This window comes from Balaenoptera ricei, chromosome 8 (genome assembly GCF_028023285.1).
Source record: "Balaenoptera ricei isolate mBalRic1 chromosome 8, mBalRic1.hap2, whole genome shotgun sequence".
Classification (NCBI taxonomy): domain Eukaryota; kingdom Metazoa; phylum Chordata; class Mammalia; order Artiodactyla; family Balaenopteridae; genus Balaenoptera; species Balaenoptera ricei.
In genome coordinates, this window is record NC_082646.1 from 108,411,886 (window position 1) to 108,429,542 (window position 17,657).

Genomic DNA, 17,657 nt, shown 5'->3' on the forward strand with positions numbered 1-17,657 from the left:
AGTGGGAAGGCGGCCCTACCTCGATGCGGCCGGTGTCCGGCTGGAAGCTGCGCGAGGGGTCCTCAGTGGTGACCCGGCACTGGATGGCACAGCCGTTGATGCGGATGTTCTCCTGCCGCAGGCCCAGGTCAGGCAGGCTCCGGCCCTCGGCCACGTGGATCTGGGCGTGGACCAGGTCCACACTGCAGGATGGGGGACAGGCAGAGGAGGGGGAGAGCATGAGGCAGGGGATGGGCGAGGGCAGCCCCGGCCCCGCCGCCCCTGCCGGCTGACCCTCCGGCAGCCTCCTCCCAACCAGACCAGGCTGGGAACCCGCAAGGTCTGAATGAGGAGAACGCGGCAGCCGGAGGGGTGGCTGAAATATTAGCATCTACCTGATCTTGCACCCCCTCCCAAACTACTCCTCCCCACGCTCTGCCCTACTCCTTCCCTGGGGTCTCTCTGTCCTCTTACCTCCCCCAAACCCTCCCTTGGTCAAGCCTGGATCTGAAGGCTCAGACCCTCATTCTTAAGAGCGGTATGTGCTACAGGGTGTGTGCTGGGTGGGGCTGGGGGCCAGTTTGCAAGATGACAGGATTATAGTGAAGGCCAGGCTTGTTGAGATGGGGCCACAGCTACTGGAGGGTCCACACCGGTGGGCGCCATCGTGGTCAGGATGCCACCCTACCATGACCTATGTTGCAGCTGGGCTTGTCCCCAAGAAAGACCCTTCAGAGAAGATCTCAGAGTACAGAGCTCTCCAAATGTGCCTGGTGTTCTAAGCACACCCTCGCTGACTGCCATGCTCCTAAGGACGGCAACAAATCTAAGTGGAACAGCTGTTAAAAAAAACTCAAGGTTTTAAATTTATTGTCACCGAGGCTTGTGATAAGGACAGCCTGGGAACTACCACCCTGGCGGATCTTCCTCAGTGCTTCGTATTTCCTGCTAAACCACTCCACAGTCGTGAGGATGATTACCACGCAGCGCCGCATCTACACACCGCAGACTATGGCTGTGCTCTTGCCAAGCGTCACCTCCACAGTAATGCTCTGAGAGTCACTGTCGTTCCCATCAGAGGAGGAGCCCGAGGGCCAGAGAGGCTGTAGCCCACCCAAGCTCTACGCAGCTAGTAACCTGGGAGGAACCTGCACCCCAGTCTGTGTCTGACATAAAACCTCTGCTCTCGAGCAAGCAAAGGCTCCCATCCTTAGCAGAACAGGCTCAGAACAGGCTCAAGATTGACGACAGTTTTACAGCAACGCAGTGGGGAAAGTCTCACGGGGCCAGAGGGTGAGGCCGGAGCATGTGCCTCGACTCAGCCTTTACCTCGAGAGAGCAAGGACCCTGAGGCCTTCCGTGCAGCTGCCGGGCAAAGGCAGGCGCCCCAGCAGCATCCCCAGTCTCAGGTGGAGTCAGGGGTCGGGGAAGGAACTGTCCGAAAAGTTCCATGGTGAGATGGACTGGCCCAAAGCTAGGGTGTAACACTTAAAAGGCTCAATGTATGTATTTTGAAACAATGAAAGGCCATATTAATTGTTTATAAAATGGGCAGGTTTTTTTTGGAATGTCTATACGCAATGCTTGTGGGAGAACAAATTGGAACAAGGGATCTCAAAGGCTCTTTAGGTGAGATGTTGCTTATCCATTGCTCAGGTAATCCTACTAAAGATGTCTGTCCTCAGAACTCTTCAGAGAGGTGGGCAAAGACTTAGGCCCAAAGATGTTAACTGACACACCCTTAATAACTACAAAAGCCAAACAACCTGATTGTCTAAAAATAGAGGAATATGTAGATAAGTTATAAAATACCCAGAAGATGCAATAGTGTGCAACCACTTAAAAGTACTTGGAAAGAATGGGAATGCCTTAGACAAATATTAAACTTTAAACGTAGAATAAAAGTTCTATACAAAACATCTCATTTGTGTCAAACTACTTATATAGTAAATAAAAATGGGAAGAAACCAAAAGATTTAGTGTGGGCGTAGGAGACACAGCACAGGGCTGGAGACGACCAGCTGTGTGACCTTGAGCAACTCTCTTAACCTCTCTGAGCCTCAGTTTCGTCATCTGAAAAATGGGGTTGAATGGCACCTTCTTCCAGTGAGGTCGTGATGTGCAGCACACAGCACAGCCTGCCGGGAACCTCCTCAGCATCCTGTTTCTGAGGGGTGGGGTCCTGAGTCATTTTTATTTGCTCCTTTGTACTAATTCTTACAGTAACCATGTAATGCTTTTATAATAATAATTTTCATAAAAAGTAAGTACCTGGATCCCTAAATATTCTCTACCCGTGGACAGTGAGCCGAGCTCCTGCTGCCCACTCCCTAGGAACCACCTGGTGTGGGTTTCACACAAGATGGGGGAGACGCCCCTTCCCAGGACTGCTCCCCGCCATTTGCAGCCGCGGGCTGGTCACGGAGGCTGCCCCTGCGTCACTGGCTCGACCCCTGTGCTCACTCGGTGATCTCCTCGGTGACGGTGTGCTCCACCTGCAGGCGCGAGTTGACCTCAATGAAGTAGTGCTTGCCGTACTTGTCCACCAGGAATTCCACCGTGCCCGCGTTCTCGTAGCCCACCTGTGGGGTGGCCGCATCAGCAGGGCGCAGTGGTGGGAGCCCGATGGGGATGCAGGCTCACCCACTGGGCTGGTTCCATAATAGAACAGACTGCGGCAAACCCCGCCCCAACCGATGGCAGGCAGCCCAGCAGCCCTGACCCCGGGAGGCGAGAGCCCAAAACCCACAAGGGGCCCCGGCCTGGACATCTACCCCAGGCCTCCGCAGGAATCTCTGAGGGCTGCACACAGCTTGTCCGGGTGAGACACGAGCAGAAGCTCCTGTCTGGCCCAGACGGCACCCTCTACCCAGCAGCTCCTCAGCTTTTGGGCACAGGCCCACCTGTGCATACCCTGGCCTCTCCTGGACCCTTCTTATTCTTAGAGGGTCTTCAGAAAGTTCCCCTCTACTTTACTCCATCATCACTTCTGGCCACTACCCAAAGAGATGCCATTTGAGAGGAACCAACAGATGAGGCTCTAACTCAAAATACAAGCCTAATTCTAGCTTCACTTCTGGTCCTACCAAAACCACAAACTAGACTTTACTCAGCTCCCTCAAATCTGTTCTGGAAGGAGACACAGCAAAAGCCAATAAATAAGACCAAACTCAAGGCAAGAATAGTCCTCTTATAAAGGAACCAAAATCTCAACTATAATCAGACCCTAATCAACACGTCATGTTAGCCGTGGCTGGCTTTCCATTTGGGGAAGGTTACAGAAGCGTCCGTGGTCCGTGGGCACGGGCTGCCTGAGAGCCTGAGGGAGCTCAGCCCTGGAAGGAGAGCAGGCCCAGGGGCCGGCCTGGCAGCCGGGGAGAGCAGATCTGAAGAGATGTCCACTCGGGCCTCTGGGATGGGGAGGCAGAGGCGGGGGTAGGATGCCTGGCCTCTGAGCCGGGGTGGGGTCAGGGGGGCCCCAGCAGAACAGAGAGCAGGGTCCCTGCTGCAGCCTGGTCACACGTGGCAGGCACTTTCCCGGGCCGGCCTGAGGGCAGTCACCCCACATCCCTGCAGAGACAGGCGGAGGAGGACCCGGGGAGCAAATGGGTTGCAATAGAGGTGATGTAGGGGACAGTTAACAGTAAGCGAGGGGCTTCCCTGGTGGCCCAATGGTTAAGAATCCGCCTGCCAATGCAAGGGACACGGGTTCGAGGCCTGGTCCGGGAAAATCCCACATGCCGCGGAGCAACTAAGCCCGTGAGCCACAACTGCTGAGCCTGCGCTCTAGAGCCCGTGAGCCACAACTATTGAGCCCCCACGAGCCACAACTACTGAAGCCCACGCGCCTAGAGCCCGTGCTCTGCAACAGGAGAAGCCACCACAATGAGAACCCCAGGCACCGCAACAAAGAGTAGCCCCCGCTCGCCTCAACTAGAGAAAGCCCACACGCAGCAACAAAGACCCAGCGCAGCCAAAAAAAAAAAAAAAGAATAAGTGAGGAAAAGATGCCTGAATACTGTTCCTTAATCTTAACAGATGCCACTGACTCTCTCATTCTCTTTGTTCCAGGGGTTCGCTGGTGCTGTGCAGAAACTCAATCTGTGCAGAGGGCACTAAGGAGGGGCCAGTGGCTCTTTCCCTCCTCTCTCAGCCTTTCTGGTCTCCAGGCTTGGCCTCTGGGCCCAGCGCCTCTGCGGCTGCATAGCAAGGATCCCGAGGGCCCTGCATCAGCCCTCAGTCCTCCTGCCCCCTTCCCGGAGCTGGTCACCCTGGGCCTCCCTGCTCTGCAGCAGCTGGCCCACATCTGGACCCCAGCAACCCAACCGCCGGCCATGAGGCTTATGCCAGCAGGAGCTCAAAGCAAGCCTGCAGGAATGGGCTCCTTGTCTCCACATGGGGGAGGAGCCCGTGCCCTTGGCTTTCAAACTCTGTCCCCGAGAGCCCCTGCCCTTCACCTGCTTTGCAAGTTTGACAGAGTCACTGGTGAGCCGGCTCCGAAGCTGGGGGTCCAGGTGGGCAGCAGGGGCGATCTCGACCACCTTCTGGTGCCGCCGCTGGATGGAGCAGTCTCGCTCGTACAGGTGCAGGATGTTCCCGTACTGGTCCCCTGGGGTGGAGGTAGACTGCGCTCAGCTCCTCCTGGGATCCAGACACCCCTGAGCTCCTGACGATCCCCGCGCAAGCACTGTGGCCGCTCGGCACAGCTCCCAGCGGTGGCTCAGCCAGGACAGAAACGGGCACAACGGAGGCCTCGGGCCCGACCAGCATGGCCCCACAGCCCACCTTCCTGGGGAGGGTCTTCCTGAGGGAGAGCCCCTGCAGCTTTCCCCAAGCCAGAAGGAGCGGGGCCTCTGCAGCTGCCTTGCGCTGTGGCCCCGGGAACGCGCCCCACTCACCCAGGATCTGCACCTCGATGTGGCGCGGCTTCTCAATGAACTTCTCCACGAACAGCGCCCCGTTCCCGAAGGCGGCCAGAGCCTCTGAGTAGGCCCGGGTGTAGTTCTCCTCCAGCTCCTGGGAGCGCAGGCGAGGGCCAAGGAGACAGTGAGTCCCAAGCTCGGCCGTGCACGGCCCCGCCCGCCCCCAGCACCCCAGTCCTTCTGCAGGTGGTCTCCCAGCCCTCAGCGCCTGCTCACCTCATAGCTCTGCACGACCCTCATGCCGCGCCCCCCGCCCCCATAGGCGGCCTTGAAGATAATGGGGAAGCCGTAGGTGTTGGAGAAATCGTGAGCCTCGTGCAGGGAAGTGATGGGGGTGGCTGTACCGGGGACCACGGGGACACCTGGTGGGATACAGGCAGGTCAAGCCGAAGTCCGCCAGCAGCGCCCCCGCCCCGGACAGCCCCTCTCAGGAGCTGCGTGGCCCCCATCCTCACCTGCAGCGATGGCGATGGCCCGGGCCTCCACCTTATCTCCCATCTTGCGGACCACCTCAGGGCTCGGCCCAATGAACCGAATCCCGGCATCCTGGCAGGCCTGGGCAAAGTCTGCTCGCTCTGACAGGAACCCATAGCCAGGGTGCACGGCGTCCACGTTGTTTTCCTGGCGGGGGTGTGGTGGCGTCAGAAGAGTGGAGCTCCCCTCAAAGCCCTTCACAAAGGCCCGCCCAAACCCTGCAGCCCTCGCGCCTGCCCCCACTCACTTGCTCCATTCATTCACTCACTCACTCATTCCCTCACTCACTCATTCCCTCACTCACTCATTCGCTCACTCTCTCATTCACTCACTCACTCACTCATTCGCTCACTCACTCATTCCTTCACTCACTCATTCACTCACTCACTCACTCATTCCTTCACTCACTCATTCCTTCACTCACTCATTCGCTCACTCACTCACTCATTCCTTCACTCACTCATTGACTCATTCCTTCACTCATTCACTCATTCCTTCACTCACTGACTCATTCCTTCACTCACTCATTCGCTCACTCATTCACCCATTCCTTCACTCACTCATTCCTTCACTCACTCACTCATTCCTTCACTCACTCATTCACTCATTCACTCATTCCTTCACTCATTGACTCATTCCTTCACTCACTCATTCACTCTCACTCATTCCTTCACTCATTCGCTCACTCACTCATTTGCTCACTCATTCACCCATTCCTTCACTCACTCATTCACTCATTCCTTCACTCACTCATTCACTCATTCCTTCACTCATTCACTCATTCCTTCACTCACTCATTCACTCATTCCTTCACTCATTCATTCACTCACTCACTCACTCATTCATCCCTTCACAGGGACTCACTGCCAGTAGTGTCAAGTTTTGGGGGGGCAGGCACAGGACCCAGGCCTGGCCCTCAAGAGGCCCCCATCCCAGCCCAGCCCCGCTCACCTTGGCCACCTTGATGATGTCTGGGATGTGCAGATAGGCCTGCACCGGGGCGAGGCCGCGGCCGATGAGGTAGGCTTCGTCAGCTTTCTGTCGGTGCATCTGGCCAGTGTCCTGCTCCGAGTAGACAGCCACGGTGCGGATGCCCAGCTCCGTGCAGGCCCGGAACACGCGGATGGCGATCTCGCCTGGGGCCGGGGGTGGGCAACAGGATGGGAATTTAGATCCCCGGGTCCTAAGAGATGCAGAAACAGGGGCAGGGAGCTGGGGCAGGGGCTGGACGCTGGCTCCCGCTGTGCTCACCTCTGTTGGCCACCATGACCTTCTTGATAGGCTTGTATTCCAGGCGCCGGACACTGGGCGAGGCAGCGGGGGCAGTGGAGGTTCGGCGGATACCTAGGAGCCTCAGGCCCCCACGGATAGTTTGAAACTTCAGCATCTAGGGAGGGAAGTCATGGCCAGGTTAGAGAAGCCTCAGCTCGGAGGGTCCCCAGGAAGAGCGGGGGTCCTGCGCCAGCCTCCCGGCAGCCCCGCATGAAAGCCAGCACCACTGCTGCCTCGATTCCTCCCTGCAGGGCTGAGTGACTATAGGGAAGGGAGCAAATTCACACCCAAATGGCACGCCAAGCTTACCCTAATACTCTCATACTCACTATAATTTCTAAAGCACCGCACTTCAAGCTTTTAAAGCAATTTCAGAGACCAGCCGGCAGCCCTGCATGACCACGGTGTGTGACGTCAGGGTCCCCTCTGCTGGGCACAGCTGTCCGGGCAGCCCCAGACTTCAGAACCTTCGTGCCCCACACTGACCCCTGCGTCCCTCCCTCAGGGTTCCGTCTGGCTGGGCAGGGAGGGTGACAGTGGATCTCCCCAGGAGCGAACCCGCATCAGTGTGCTCTCGGGAAGCACAGCCTCTGCTTGGTTAAAATGCAGATTTCTTCAAACTGCAGAAACCTTCCTTGCTACAAGGGCTACTAAGTAAATTAGTCATGAAACCCAGCTGAAGGCCAGTGAAACGGGCCAGTCACAAAAAGACAAATACAGCATGATTCCGCTTAGATGAGGTCCCTAGAGGAGTCAAATTCACAGAGACAGACAGTGGGAGGGTGGGGGCCAGGGGATGGGGGAGGGGATGGGGAGTGCTTAAAGGGGACAGAGTCTCAGTTTTGCAAGACAAAAAGTGCTGGAAATGGCCAGTAGTGATGGTTGCACAACGATGTGAATGTACGTAATGCCAGTGAACTAACTATACACTTAAAAATAGTTAAGATGGCAAATTCTGTTATATCAATATATATTTTATCACAATAAAAATAAATTGAGGGCAATTTACATCCCAGAATGTAGAACATCTTCAGCGGTCAACCACCCGCCTCATTTTACAAATGAAGAAAACCAAGGCCCAGGCGAGCTTTAAGAAGTGTGTTCAAAGTCACACAGCTGTTACAGCAGAGCCCAAACTGGCATTCGGTCCTTTACCCCTGCTCCGGTGCCTTTATCCAGCTAACCACATGAACTATTTCTTAGTAAAGTTTAAATGCTTGACTCAACCATTTTGTTTTAAGTAAGGAGCACAAAAATATATATATTTTTATATATAAGAACCTCAGCATCATATTATGGCCAACAAGACGGATAAGGGGAAATAAAGACCAAATAGAAAGACAAGAGAAGAAAAGAAATAAGGAAATAAAGAGAAGAAAGAGAGAAGAGGGAAGCCCTCAGACCAGGGGAGAGAGGGCGGCCCGCCGAGCATCAACCCCGTCAGGCACAGCACCAGGCGAGGGCGGCGAGAACAAGGCAGGAAGGCCTCAGCTCTCACAGGTGGCAGACCCAGGGAAGGAGAAGAGAAAAGGAAAAAAACAGACAGAAATAAGGTCCTTTCAGATCATGACTAGTGCCCCAAGGGCAAGAAAACAGGTAACATTCTGTGAATTAGTGGGTGGGGGGCTGGATATTAAGTGGGCCTCTCCGAGGAGGGCACAGACGTGGGGACCTAAATGGAGGAAGCCGCAGCCACACACAGATCTGATCTGCAGGGGACGCACCCCAAGCACAGTTAACAGCCATGGCCAGGGACCCGAGGGAAGAAGGAGCTGGGTGTGTCCAAGAAAGATCCGGTCTGACAGCTGGGGGCAGGGACACCACGGCTGAAGGTGGGACGGGCCAGGCTGCTGAGGCCTCTGGGTGCGTCTGCCTCTCATCCAACATGGTGGTGGAGGGCACGACCTGCTGCGTGTTTGGAAAAGATGCCTGGGTTGGGAGCAGCGAGGACGGAAAGAGGGTGCATGTGTGGGGCTGTGCAGGGGCTGAGACAGAGACAGCACCTCTGACTGGGGGGGACAGAGGGGGTGGGGAGGTATTTGGGGTACAACAGGCTAGATTCGCTGAGACCCACTGTGGAAGATGAGGGGAAGGAAGAAGCCCAGGATGGGCGACTGGAAGCGCCTCCCGCACCTCGGGAGAGACCAGACTGGGGGTGGGGACGGGCTGCCGAAGAGGTCAGAGCCAGGCGGGAAGCCTGGGTGCTTCAGCAAAAGGGTGGGGTTGGAAGCCCTGGGCCTGGGGTAGATCTGCTGGGGACAGAACAGTCAAGAGAGCAGCGGCGGGTGCACCAACGTTGAGTCTGGATGAGGAGGAAGAGCCAGCGAAGGAGGCTGAGGGAGGAAAGCCAGGAAGCGCCGTGGGGCTGGGGCAGAAGCTCTCGGGAGTTGACAGCCAACAGGGGCAGAGGCGAGGGCGGGAGGTGGGCGCCCGGGGTCCCACCCAGCAGTGCGAATGTCAGGGGTGGGCAGCAGCCTCGCTGGGCTCTGGCTACTCTTCTAAAATGGAGCACACAGTCCTTACTTATTAATACAAAGTGGATGAACCTGGCAGACACCCCAGTACGCGCCATGCAGGTTAACATCATACCAGCAGGAAACGGCCATCACATGCCTCCTGACGGGCGGCCAAGAAGGACCTGTGGGTGTTCCTGCCACAGATGCCCAGCCTGAGTCTAATCGGGAGGCAACACAAGGCAAACCCAGACTGAGGGACGTTCCACCAAACCACTGGCCTGCACTCTTCACACGTGTCAAAGGTCATGAGGGACAAAGACTAAAGAACTTCCAGGTTAAAGGAGACTAAAGAGCCATAACAACGAAATGCACATGTGCTCCTGGATTGGATCTTGGATTTCAGCTGCGATAAAGGACATTAGGGGGACAACTGACAAAATTTAAATAAGGTCTGTACGTTAGAAACGAGTATTGTGTCAATGTTAATCGTTGTACTGTGGTTACTTTAGAGAATATCCTCATTCTTAGGGAAAAAACACTTAAGTGTTTAGGAGTTTAAGGGCATCATATCTGCAACTTACACTCAAATGGTTCAGGGAAAATCATGAGAATAATGAAGTAAGTGTGGTCAACAGTATTTGGGAAATTAGGGTAAGGGGTGTGAGAGAATTCTCTGTACTGCTTTTGCAGCCTGTCTGTGGGTCTGAAGGAAATAAGCCATGCTCCAGCTGACGCCGATGGAGGAGCTACCCAAGGGAGCCCCCAGGACCTGCTCACAGTTGGTGCCAATGTACCAGCTGGGCCTCAGAGTGGAAACATTTGACTCCCACACCTTTCTGAAAGCCAGTGAACTTCAGATGCTATCCTGTTATCTCCCCCTCACAGGTCTACTGGCAGCACCTAATCCTCTGCACAGGCTTCCGGATTCAGACACCCACCCACTAGGAGGGAAGCACTTTCCCAGCGGAGCAGCCCTGGCGGTCGATGGCGCACACCCCGGGGAGCAGGTGTGGGATGCAAACCTCACCCTCGTCCTGGGCACCAGATGCCTGCTCTGCTCAGGGCTGCAGGAGGGATCTTCCTCACTTATCTACAGGTGAGCAGCCTTACAGCTGGTACCACTGGCACGGAGATTCTCCATCCTCCAGGGACGTTTCAACTATTTCCAGGGAGGCACGCTCCTTTCTCCAGCTTGGGTGGGTTTACTCCTGAGGACGCCTTAGGCGCTACGCATTGTCCTGTGGATAAATAGACATTTCTGTCCTCTCCCCAACCACACATGCCCCAATCCCTTTTCCAAATAAAGAGGTCCCTGGAGGTTATGCCCCCAGGCTGGGTGCCAAGTGCCTCCCTAGCTCAGTCAGCAAACAAGGGAGTCTGAATTATCCGGCCTTAGAGACCCACACACATTTCTGCATTTGACCCTCACACATGCTCTAGACAGCAAGGGCTTCCCTGGCATCCCACTTTACAAACCAAGAAACCAGGGTCTGGGCACTGGGTGGCGGAGGTGGGGGGGGTCTGAATGCCCCAGAACCCCCTGTCCTGTGCAGACGGAAGCAAACATCAGCCTGGACTTGAGACCTGAGCAGACCCTGGGGTGCGGGAGTGAGCAGGCAGATGTTTATAGAAGGGGAAAGGTCACGGTCCTTCGCTGAAGTCAGAGCAGTGGGGAAAGTGGGCAGAGGGCAGCCACACCCACCGGCTGGCAGCCCAGTGTGAACCTGGAGTCAGCAGGCCTGGGTCTGGGCACCTGAGGCCTCATTCCCTCCTCTGTAGAAGTGGCTAACACCACCCCAACCTCAGCAGGTCGTCCTGTGGATCACTGAGCAGGGGCCCTGAGCGCCATGCCTGGGCGATGAACGTGGCCGCCATCGCCATCTTCCCACTGGCCTTTCCTCCCTGATGAGTGCGGGGCACGAGAAGGAACCCCCGGCTCTGGCGCCCACACCCGCAGGGCTCTCATTCCCGCCCAAACCAGCGATGCGGCCACCCGCCCAGTGGCTCTCGCTGGACAAGGGCCAGCACATGCGCACACGGAGAGCGGACCGCGTTCTCGGGTGGGAAGACCCACACCCGACAAGAGAGCCCCGGGGCACTCACCCCGCACCAGCCAGGCACCCAGGGCTGCTTCTGCCCAGGGAGGCCACGCCATCCGCTCGGCCTAAGTCACTGGCCCAGGGTACAAAGTTCTCCCGCCCCAGACTGCTGGAGGCAGGGACGGCTGCCAAGGCTGAAACTGGGGGAAGGGGCGCCCCGGAGCAGGGGAGGCAGGGAGGCTGGGTCACGCAGGTAGCAGGAGCTTCACAGCCCAAAGCCTGCTCCCCGATCCCCAGGGACAGGGAAAGAGCATGAAGGAGGTGTTCTTTTTTAAAAAATTAATTAATTAATTAATTAATTTGGCTGCGTTGGGTCTTCCTTGCTGCGCGCGGGTTTTCTCTAGTTGCGGCGAGTGGGGGCTGCTCTTCATTGTGGTGCGCGGGCTTCTCATTGCAGTGGTTTCTGTTGTTGCGGAGCACAGGCTCTGGGCATGTGGGCTTCAGTAGTTGTGGCACACAGGCTCAGTAGTTGTGGCTCGCGGGTTCTAGAGCACAGGCTCAGTAGTTGTGGTGCATGGGCTCAGTTGCTCCGCGGCATGTGGGATCTTCCCGGACCAGGGCTTGAACCCATGTCCCCTGCATTGGCAGGAGGATTCTTAACCACTGCGCCACCAGGGAAGCCCGAAGGAGGTGTCCTGAGGCAGGACACCAGCCGGGAGCGGGACAGCGGACTTCCTGCTGCCCCTGCAGGTGAAAGGCACAGAAACGTCAGCCAACAGGCAGAGTGGGGTCTGGGGAGGCTGGTCAGACGGGGCCCTTGTGGATGCCCGAGGGCACGGGTCACACTGCCCCTCAGAGCCTAGACACAACCCCGTAGCTCAGTTCCCGGCTTAGTCACAAGCGACCCCCACCCCCTGACCCCGCAAAGCCAGGCTTGGGTCCTGAGGACACAAAGGTGAATAAAAATCCTGCTGCGTTCCCAGGCCACCTCAGAACTTGGTTAACCCAGCACCCAGCCTTTTCCCTTGTCAAGTCCCACTCCCCTCCCAGACCTGAAACCCAGGGGGTTCGGCTGCCTGGTGCCTCCTAAGGCCTTTCCAGAATCAACTTCAGCTGGGAGAAAACCTGCAGGACAGAGGTGGGCCACCTCACAGAGGCCTCCCTTCCAGGAAGCAGGCCCTTCGTGGGTCGAGTGTGTGATGCATTCACTCTGGCTGTGTCGAGTCTGAGGGTCCGGGGTGGGCCGAAGGAGGAGCGGAGTGGGCGGAATCCCGCTTGGCATGGCGGAGGCGGGCAGGCAGGCACCCGGTGAGGCCCGGCCGCAGCAGCCCAGCGCCTGAGGTGTGAGCGTGGCCAGGCCTCAGGGGACCAAACTCCCTTCTGCAGCCCTCCTAGAGGGGCTGCCTCTGGCATTCAACGGGACCCCCGCCCTGAGGCCAAACTCTGGCATCCTGGAGTGACCTGAGTGCCAGCCCCTCCTCACAGCGCCACTTTCGCGGAGCACTGGCCTTCCCGCAAGCACCGTTGCAGGTAGCACCCTCGTCCCCTCACTGCAGGGCAGAGCACAGGTGACGGCACCAGTCACAGGAGGGCGGTGGGGGCAAGGCCCAGGCTCCCACCATGGGTGCCACACTGTGCCTTGCTTTTGGGCTTTTGGTTGCGGGATGGGAACCCAGAAGTCCTCAAGGTCATTGGCAGTTTGGCTGAAAATCTTCCTTAAAAACGCCGAGGCCTTCGTTAACCAAACCCGACGCCCTGGGAAGCCCTTGTGTTCTGTTGCATCAGCTGACCTTGCCCAGGGGAGCCACAAGCCTTCAGCAAGGGCGGCTGCTCTGCAGCCGGACGGACGGGACTCCCCCACTGGCTGGGTTCCCCCGGGGGGGGAGGCCCCTTGGAGGAGCCAGGGCACAGCCAGCCTCTGGTCACCTGCCTCGGGGACGCCACTTTGCCTTGCTCAGTGCCAGTGGCACACGTGAGCAAAAATCTCCTTTTCTGACCTCAGAGATGGGGGAGTGATGAGCAAGAGAAAAGCAACCGCCACCGCCCAAAGATCCCTTACCCGGTTTCCTCTCCAGAGAGCCGACAGGCCCAGAGAGGCCCGTTTGCTATTTTTGCAAATGCCAGCTGACAGATCCCTTTCCTTGGCCCCGGGTTGTGCATTAGAGACGGGGAGGAAGACGGCTTTGACTCTCACTTGGGACGTGTAAACAACGCCAGCAAGAATGAGGCACAGGGAGGCGGGGAGTGTCGGGAACACCTGTTTCTCCCCCGCTGCCTCTCAGCGTGACTCCACAGACAGTCTCGACTTCTCTTCCAGCTTCAATCCTCCCCCCAACACTGAATGGATAAGCTCAGTGTTCTCCTTCCAGAAGGGAGTGGTGACGATTCAGTCACTAGGGTGCTGACAACAACCTGGGGCACGAGGCAGGGGGAGGTAGCGACATCGTCTGCCAGGCCCGGTGACCTGACCTGACCTGCCCCTGCGGCTTCTACAACATCCAACACTCGCCAAGCTCCACCTCCGTGCCAGGCCGGTGCCAGCAGGTGGGGACACAGCGGGGACCAGCACACCTAGCAGAGTCTCTACTCTTTCCCAGGCACTGGGCTCCGCACGTACTAACTCAGGTCAGCCTCACAGCTGCTTATCACTCCCTTTGACAGAAGGAACCAGGCATAGTGGGATTAAGTCACACTCAAGGTCAGCCAGCAGGGGCAGTTCTGAGCCCACTCTGTTCGTCTCCTTCTAGAGCAAGAGCGCTGACCCATTAGGGCGTCCTCACCTCACTAAAGGAATACGTTATGGCTTTCGTCAGAAGCACAGCGTGACAGGCACTTGGAAACCAAAAGCCAAAACCCCACTCCTGATAAAAATGTGTTACTGCCTGAACTCCGGCAGGGCCACCAGTGGGGCTCTGCACTTCTCACCAGGGAGCAGGCTAACAGTGCCAGCAATCATGTGTCCCTGATGGGCTAGGGCAGTTTCAATTCATCCAATAAATCATCAGAATGTCACTAGAGGTCCCATTACTTCAGACCTAAACTACACCTCCCAGGCTGTCTCTTGCGACCAAGAGCAGCACAGAATTCCACTGTCAAGCCATCACCATCCAAATTTTGGTCCAGACAATAAAGCCACTGGGCTCAGGGTGGACATGCTCTCAGCCAGAGCAGCCTTGCTGGGATCAGGGTAGGCGGCCACTTGAATAGCTGTTGTAGCCAAGCATCGGGCCCTGGAATGTTCCTTCGAGGATCTGTATTGCTTCCACCCTAAATATCCCTGTTCTTCACACAGCAGCTCCTGCAGACTCAGAGGGCAACCGTGGGCAGGAGGCACAGAGGAAAGGAAAGCCGTGGCCCTGCTTTGGGGGTGGCTGGCTGATGTGTTAGTTTTGGAAACCCACAGACTGAACTGCCCGCCCCCAGTCCCCAAGTCCCTGAGCACATCCATCTCAGACGTGTGTTGGAGCAGCCAGATGGGGTGAGAAGGAGGGAGAGTGGGTCAGAAACAGGCCCCAGGAATCTCCAAATTAACTAGTGAGGCTCCTACACAATTACTTCCTACTACCCGCCCCCAGCACTAGCACCTCCACCAGGCTTTATCCCTTGCCCCCAGCAGGCCTCAGTGGCTGGCTGCAAGCAAAAGCAGGTCAGAACCAGAAAGAAAGAGTTCTTGGTCGAGGACTCCACGCTGTGGCAGAAGCGAGCCTCTGATGGATGGGGCTGCTCTCGGGGAGCCTTCCTTCCAGGCAGCTCCGCGCTGTCCTAAACGTGTCCGATGGTGGCCCGGGGCTGGAGGCCAACGGGGACAGACGAAAGGGAAAGACTCCGCCTGACTTTCAGGGCTGCAGTGACTGATATCAAAGTGCCCAAGAGAGGACACACCAAGGCCGAGATTTCTGAGTAGGGGGAGCTGAAGGGAGGACATGAGAAACAACGGAGGTGACAGATGAAGAAGAAAGGGGCACGAGAACATCAAAGGCAGGAAGAGACTCGGAGCGGAAACAGCGCGGGGCCTGGGGCAGCACAGCCCACCTCCCACCCTGAGCGGCGGGGCTCTGCATCGCCCCTGGTAACCCTCGATTTAGGCGGCAGGCAGAGGGGAGAGGGGGGAACAGCGGCACCTGGGACCACGGGCCCTGCGTGGGCCGAGGGGATTTGTGGACTGGGAAACGGAGGAGGCTCAGAGAGAGAGGCGCATGAGGACTGATCAAGGCCCGCAAGGGAGTGGCAGGAAGTAGAGGGTGAGGAGGGGGCCCCGTGGGCACAGCAGCGGCTGCCCTGTCCCAGCCTCATTTGAGGGCAGGGAGACTTTCAGGGCAAACACTGCCCCCTGGTGCAAAAGGAGTGCTACTGCCAACCTGCGCACGCCTGCCTGGGGACCTGAACGTCGGGCCAGGCTCACAGCGGGAAGGCCACTCGCGCGAATTTCTCCACATCCTTTAGGTCCCACTCAGGAAGGCCTTCCTGGACACCTCCCCGTCCCCAGCCAGCTCCGACACCCTTCCTCGGGAGGCCATCTGTCTTCAGCGCAGCTCTGTCACTGTCCCTGCCACACCCCGTCCTCCTGCTTGTGGGGGTTCTCGGTGAGGTCGTGTCTGTGTCCTCAAGAAGGAGCACTTAGCACTTCCCTGGTGGTGCAGTGGTTAAGAATCCGCCTGCTGATGCAGGGGACATGGGTTCGAGCCCTGGTCTGGGAAGATCCCACATGCCGCGGAGCAACTAAGACCGTGTGCCACAACTACTGAGCCTGTGCTCTAGAGCCCGCGTGCCACAACTACTGAGCCCATGCACCACAACTACTGAGCCCGTGTGCCGCAACTACTGAGCCCATATGCCGCAACTACTGAAGCCTGCGCACCACAACAAAGACCAAACACAGCCAAAAATAAATAAATAAAAGATAAAGAAATTTATTTAAAAAAAATGAAATTACAAAAAAAAAGGAGCACTTAATGTTATAACGATTCGCTGACCCATCTCACTAGACACTGTGAGGACTTGGCGATGGGATTCTCGGTCTGTTTTGTCCCCCACTGCCTCCCTAGCACTCTGCCCAGTGCCTGACACCGAGATTCAATGTCTGGGGAATGAATGAGCGAATGAATGAATGACTGCTCCAGGCCACATGAGCTTGCAGAGTACTGTGAGCCCAGAAATACTGTGGAGCGCCTAGACAAAGATGAATAAGGCATGGCCCCTCCTGGGAGCAGCACACACAAGCTAAAGGGACACACAAGTGTCCCTTACACACAGATAAGAGCCCAAAGTGTTGACAAGGAAGGTCAAAGGGGCAAGGTCAGCAAAAAATACCTCCCAGCCTGAGGGTGGGAACCAGGACAGCATTTCAAGGCTGAGAGGGGTGACAGGCACTAAAGACTCAATTCTAACCATGGCTGGACAATGCTTTGCAGGGAGACGGACACCAAAACACAGCAGGCACGCAGGTGGTCCAGAAAGCTCCCTGACACCTTCGTGGCACAGCCACCCCAGCTGGCGAGTCACATAGGACCTTGTCCCCACTTGCTCACTCAGGTCACCCCAGTTTCAAGGTGGTAGGAAAGTGGACACCAGTGTATGGGCTGAATTTTGTTCCCCAAAGAGATATGTGGGAGTGCCAACCCCCAAGACCTCAGAATGTGACTTTAGTTGGAAATAAGGTCTTTTTTTTTTTTTTTTTTGGGCCGCTCTGCACAGCATTTAGGATCTTAGTTCCCTGACCAGGGATCAAACCCATGCCCCCTGCAGTGGAAGTGCGGAGTCCTAACCACTAGACCACCAGGGAATTCCCCAAAATAAGGTCTTTACAGAGGTAATCAGTGAAAATGAGGTCACTAGGGTGGGCCCAAATCCAATATGTTTGGTGTTCTTATAAGAAGATGAAATTTGAACATAGAGACAGACACACGCAGATGGAAGACCATGTGGAGACACACAGGGAGAAGACAGCCATGTGCCTGGAGAGAACGCCAAGGATTGCTGGAAACACCAGAAGCTGGAAGACATAAGGAAGGATCCCCCCCTTGAACTGTTAGAGGGAGCGTGGCCCTGCCGACACCTTGATTTTGGACTTCTGATCTCCAGACTGTGAGACAATAAATCTCTGCCGTAAGCCATCCCGTTTTTGGTTCTTTGCTATGGCAGCCCTAAGAAACTAACAGACCCACGTTCCCCATAAATGACCAGAACCTATAGAGACCCTAAAACCAGGGGCTGGGGAGCATGGTGTTAAAAACGCCCCCTTCAGGGGACATGGGTTCGAGCCCTGGTCCGGGAAGATCCCACATGCTGCGGAGCAACTAAGCCCGTGCACCACAGCTACTGAGCCCATACACCACAACTACTGACACAGTGCTCTAGAGCCCGCGAGCCACAACTACTGAGCCCAAGTGCCACAACTACTGAAGCCCGCATGCCTTAGAGCCTGTGCTCCACAACAAGAGAAGCCACCACAGTGAGAAGCCTGCGCACCGCAACGAAGAGTAGCCCCCGCCCACTGCAACTAGAGAAAGCCCACA

General features: G+C 56.6%; 1 protein-coding gene across 13 annotated transcripts in view; it reads right to left on the reverse strand.

Annotated features, from left to right (window-relative positions):
* The window catches only part of PC (pyruvate carboxylase), a 106,540-nt gene that overhangs the window by 16,495 nt on the left and 72,388 nt on the right, over positions 1 to 17,657 (reverse strand). For 7 of the 13 annotated variants that reach the window (XM_059932105.1, XM_059932106.1, XM_059932107.1 and 4 more), the window contains 9 exons: positions 10,131 to 10,341; positions 6,627 to 6,762; positions 6,327 to 6,511; positions 5,357 to 5,522; positions 5,118 to 5,263; positions 4,878 to 4,995; positions 4,437 to 4,588; positions 2,443 to 2,561; positions 20 to 182 (listed from right to left, as the gene is read on the reverse strand). In XM_059932105.1, coding sequence (XP_059788088.1) covers positions 20 to 182; positions 2,443 to 2,561; positions 4,437 to 4,588; positions 4,878 to 4,995; positions 5,118 to 5,263; positions 5,357 to 5,522; positions 6,327 to 6,511; positions 6,627 to 6,762 — 1,185 coding nt within the window. In that variant the 5' untranslated portion in view covers positions 10,131 to 10,341. The remainder of the gene's footprint in view (positions 1 to 19; positions 183 to 2,442; positions 2,562 to 4,436; positions 4,589 to 4,877; positions 4,996 to 5,117; positions 5,264 to 5,356; positions 5,523 to 6,326; positions 6,512 to 6,626; positions 6,763 to 10,130; positions 10,342 to 17,657) is intronic. The other 6 variants (XM_059932112.1, XM_059932113.1, XM_059932116.1 and 3 more) reach the window with 1 other exon arrangement.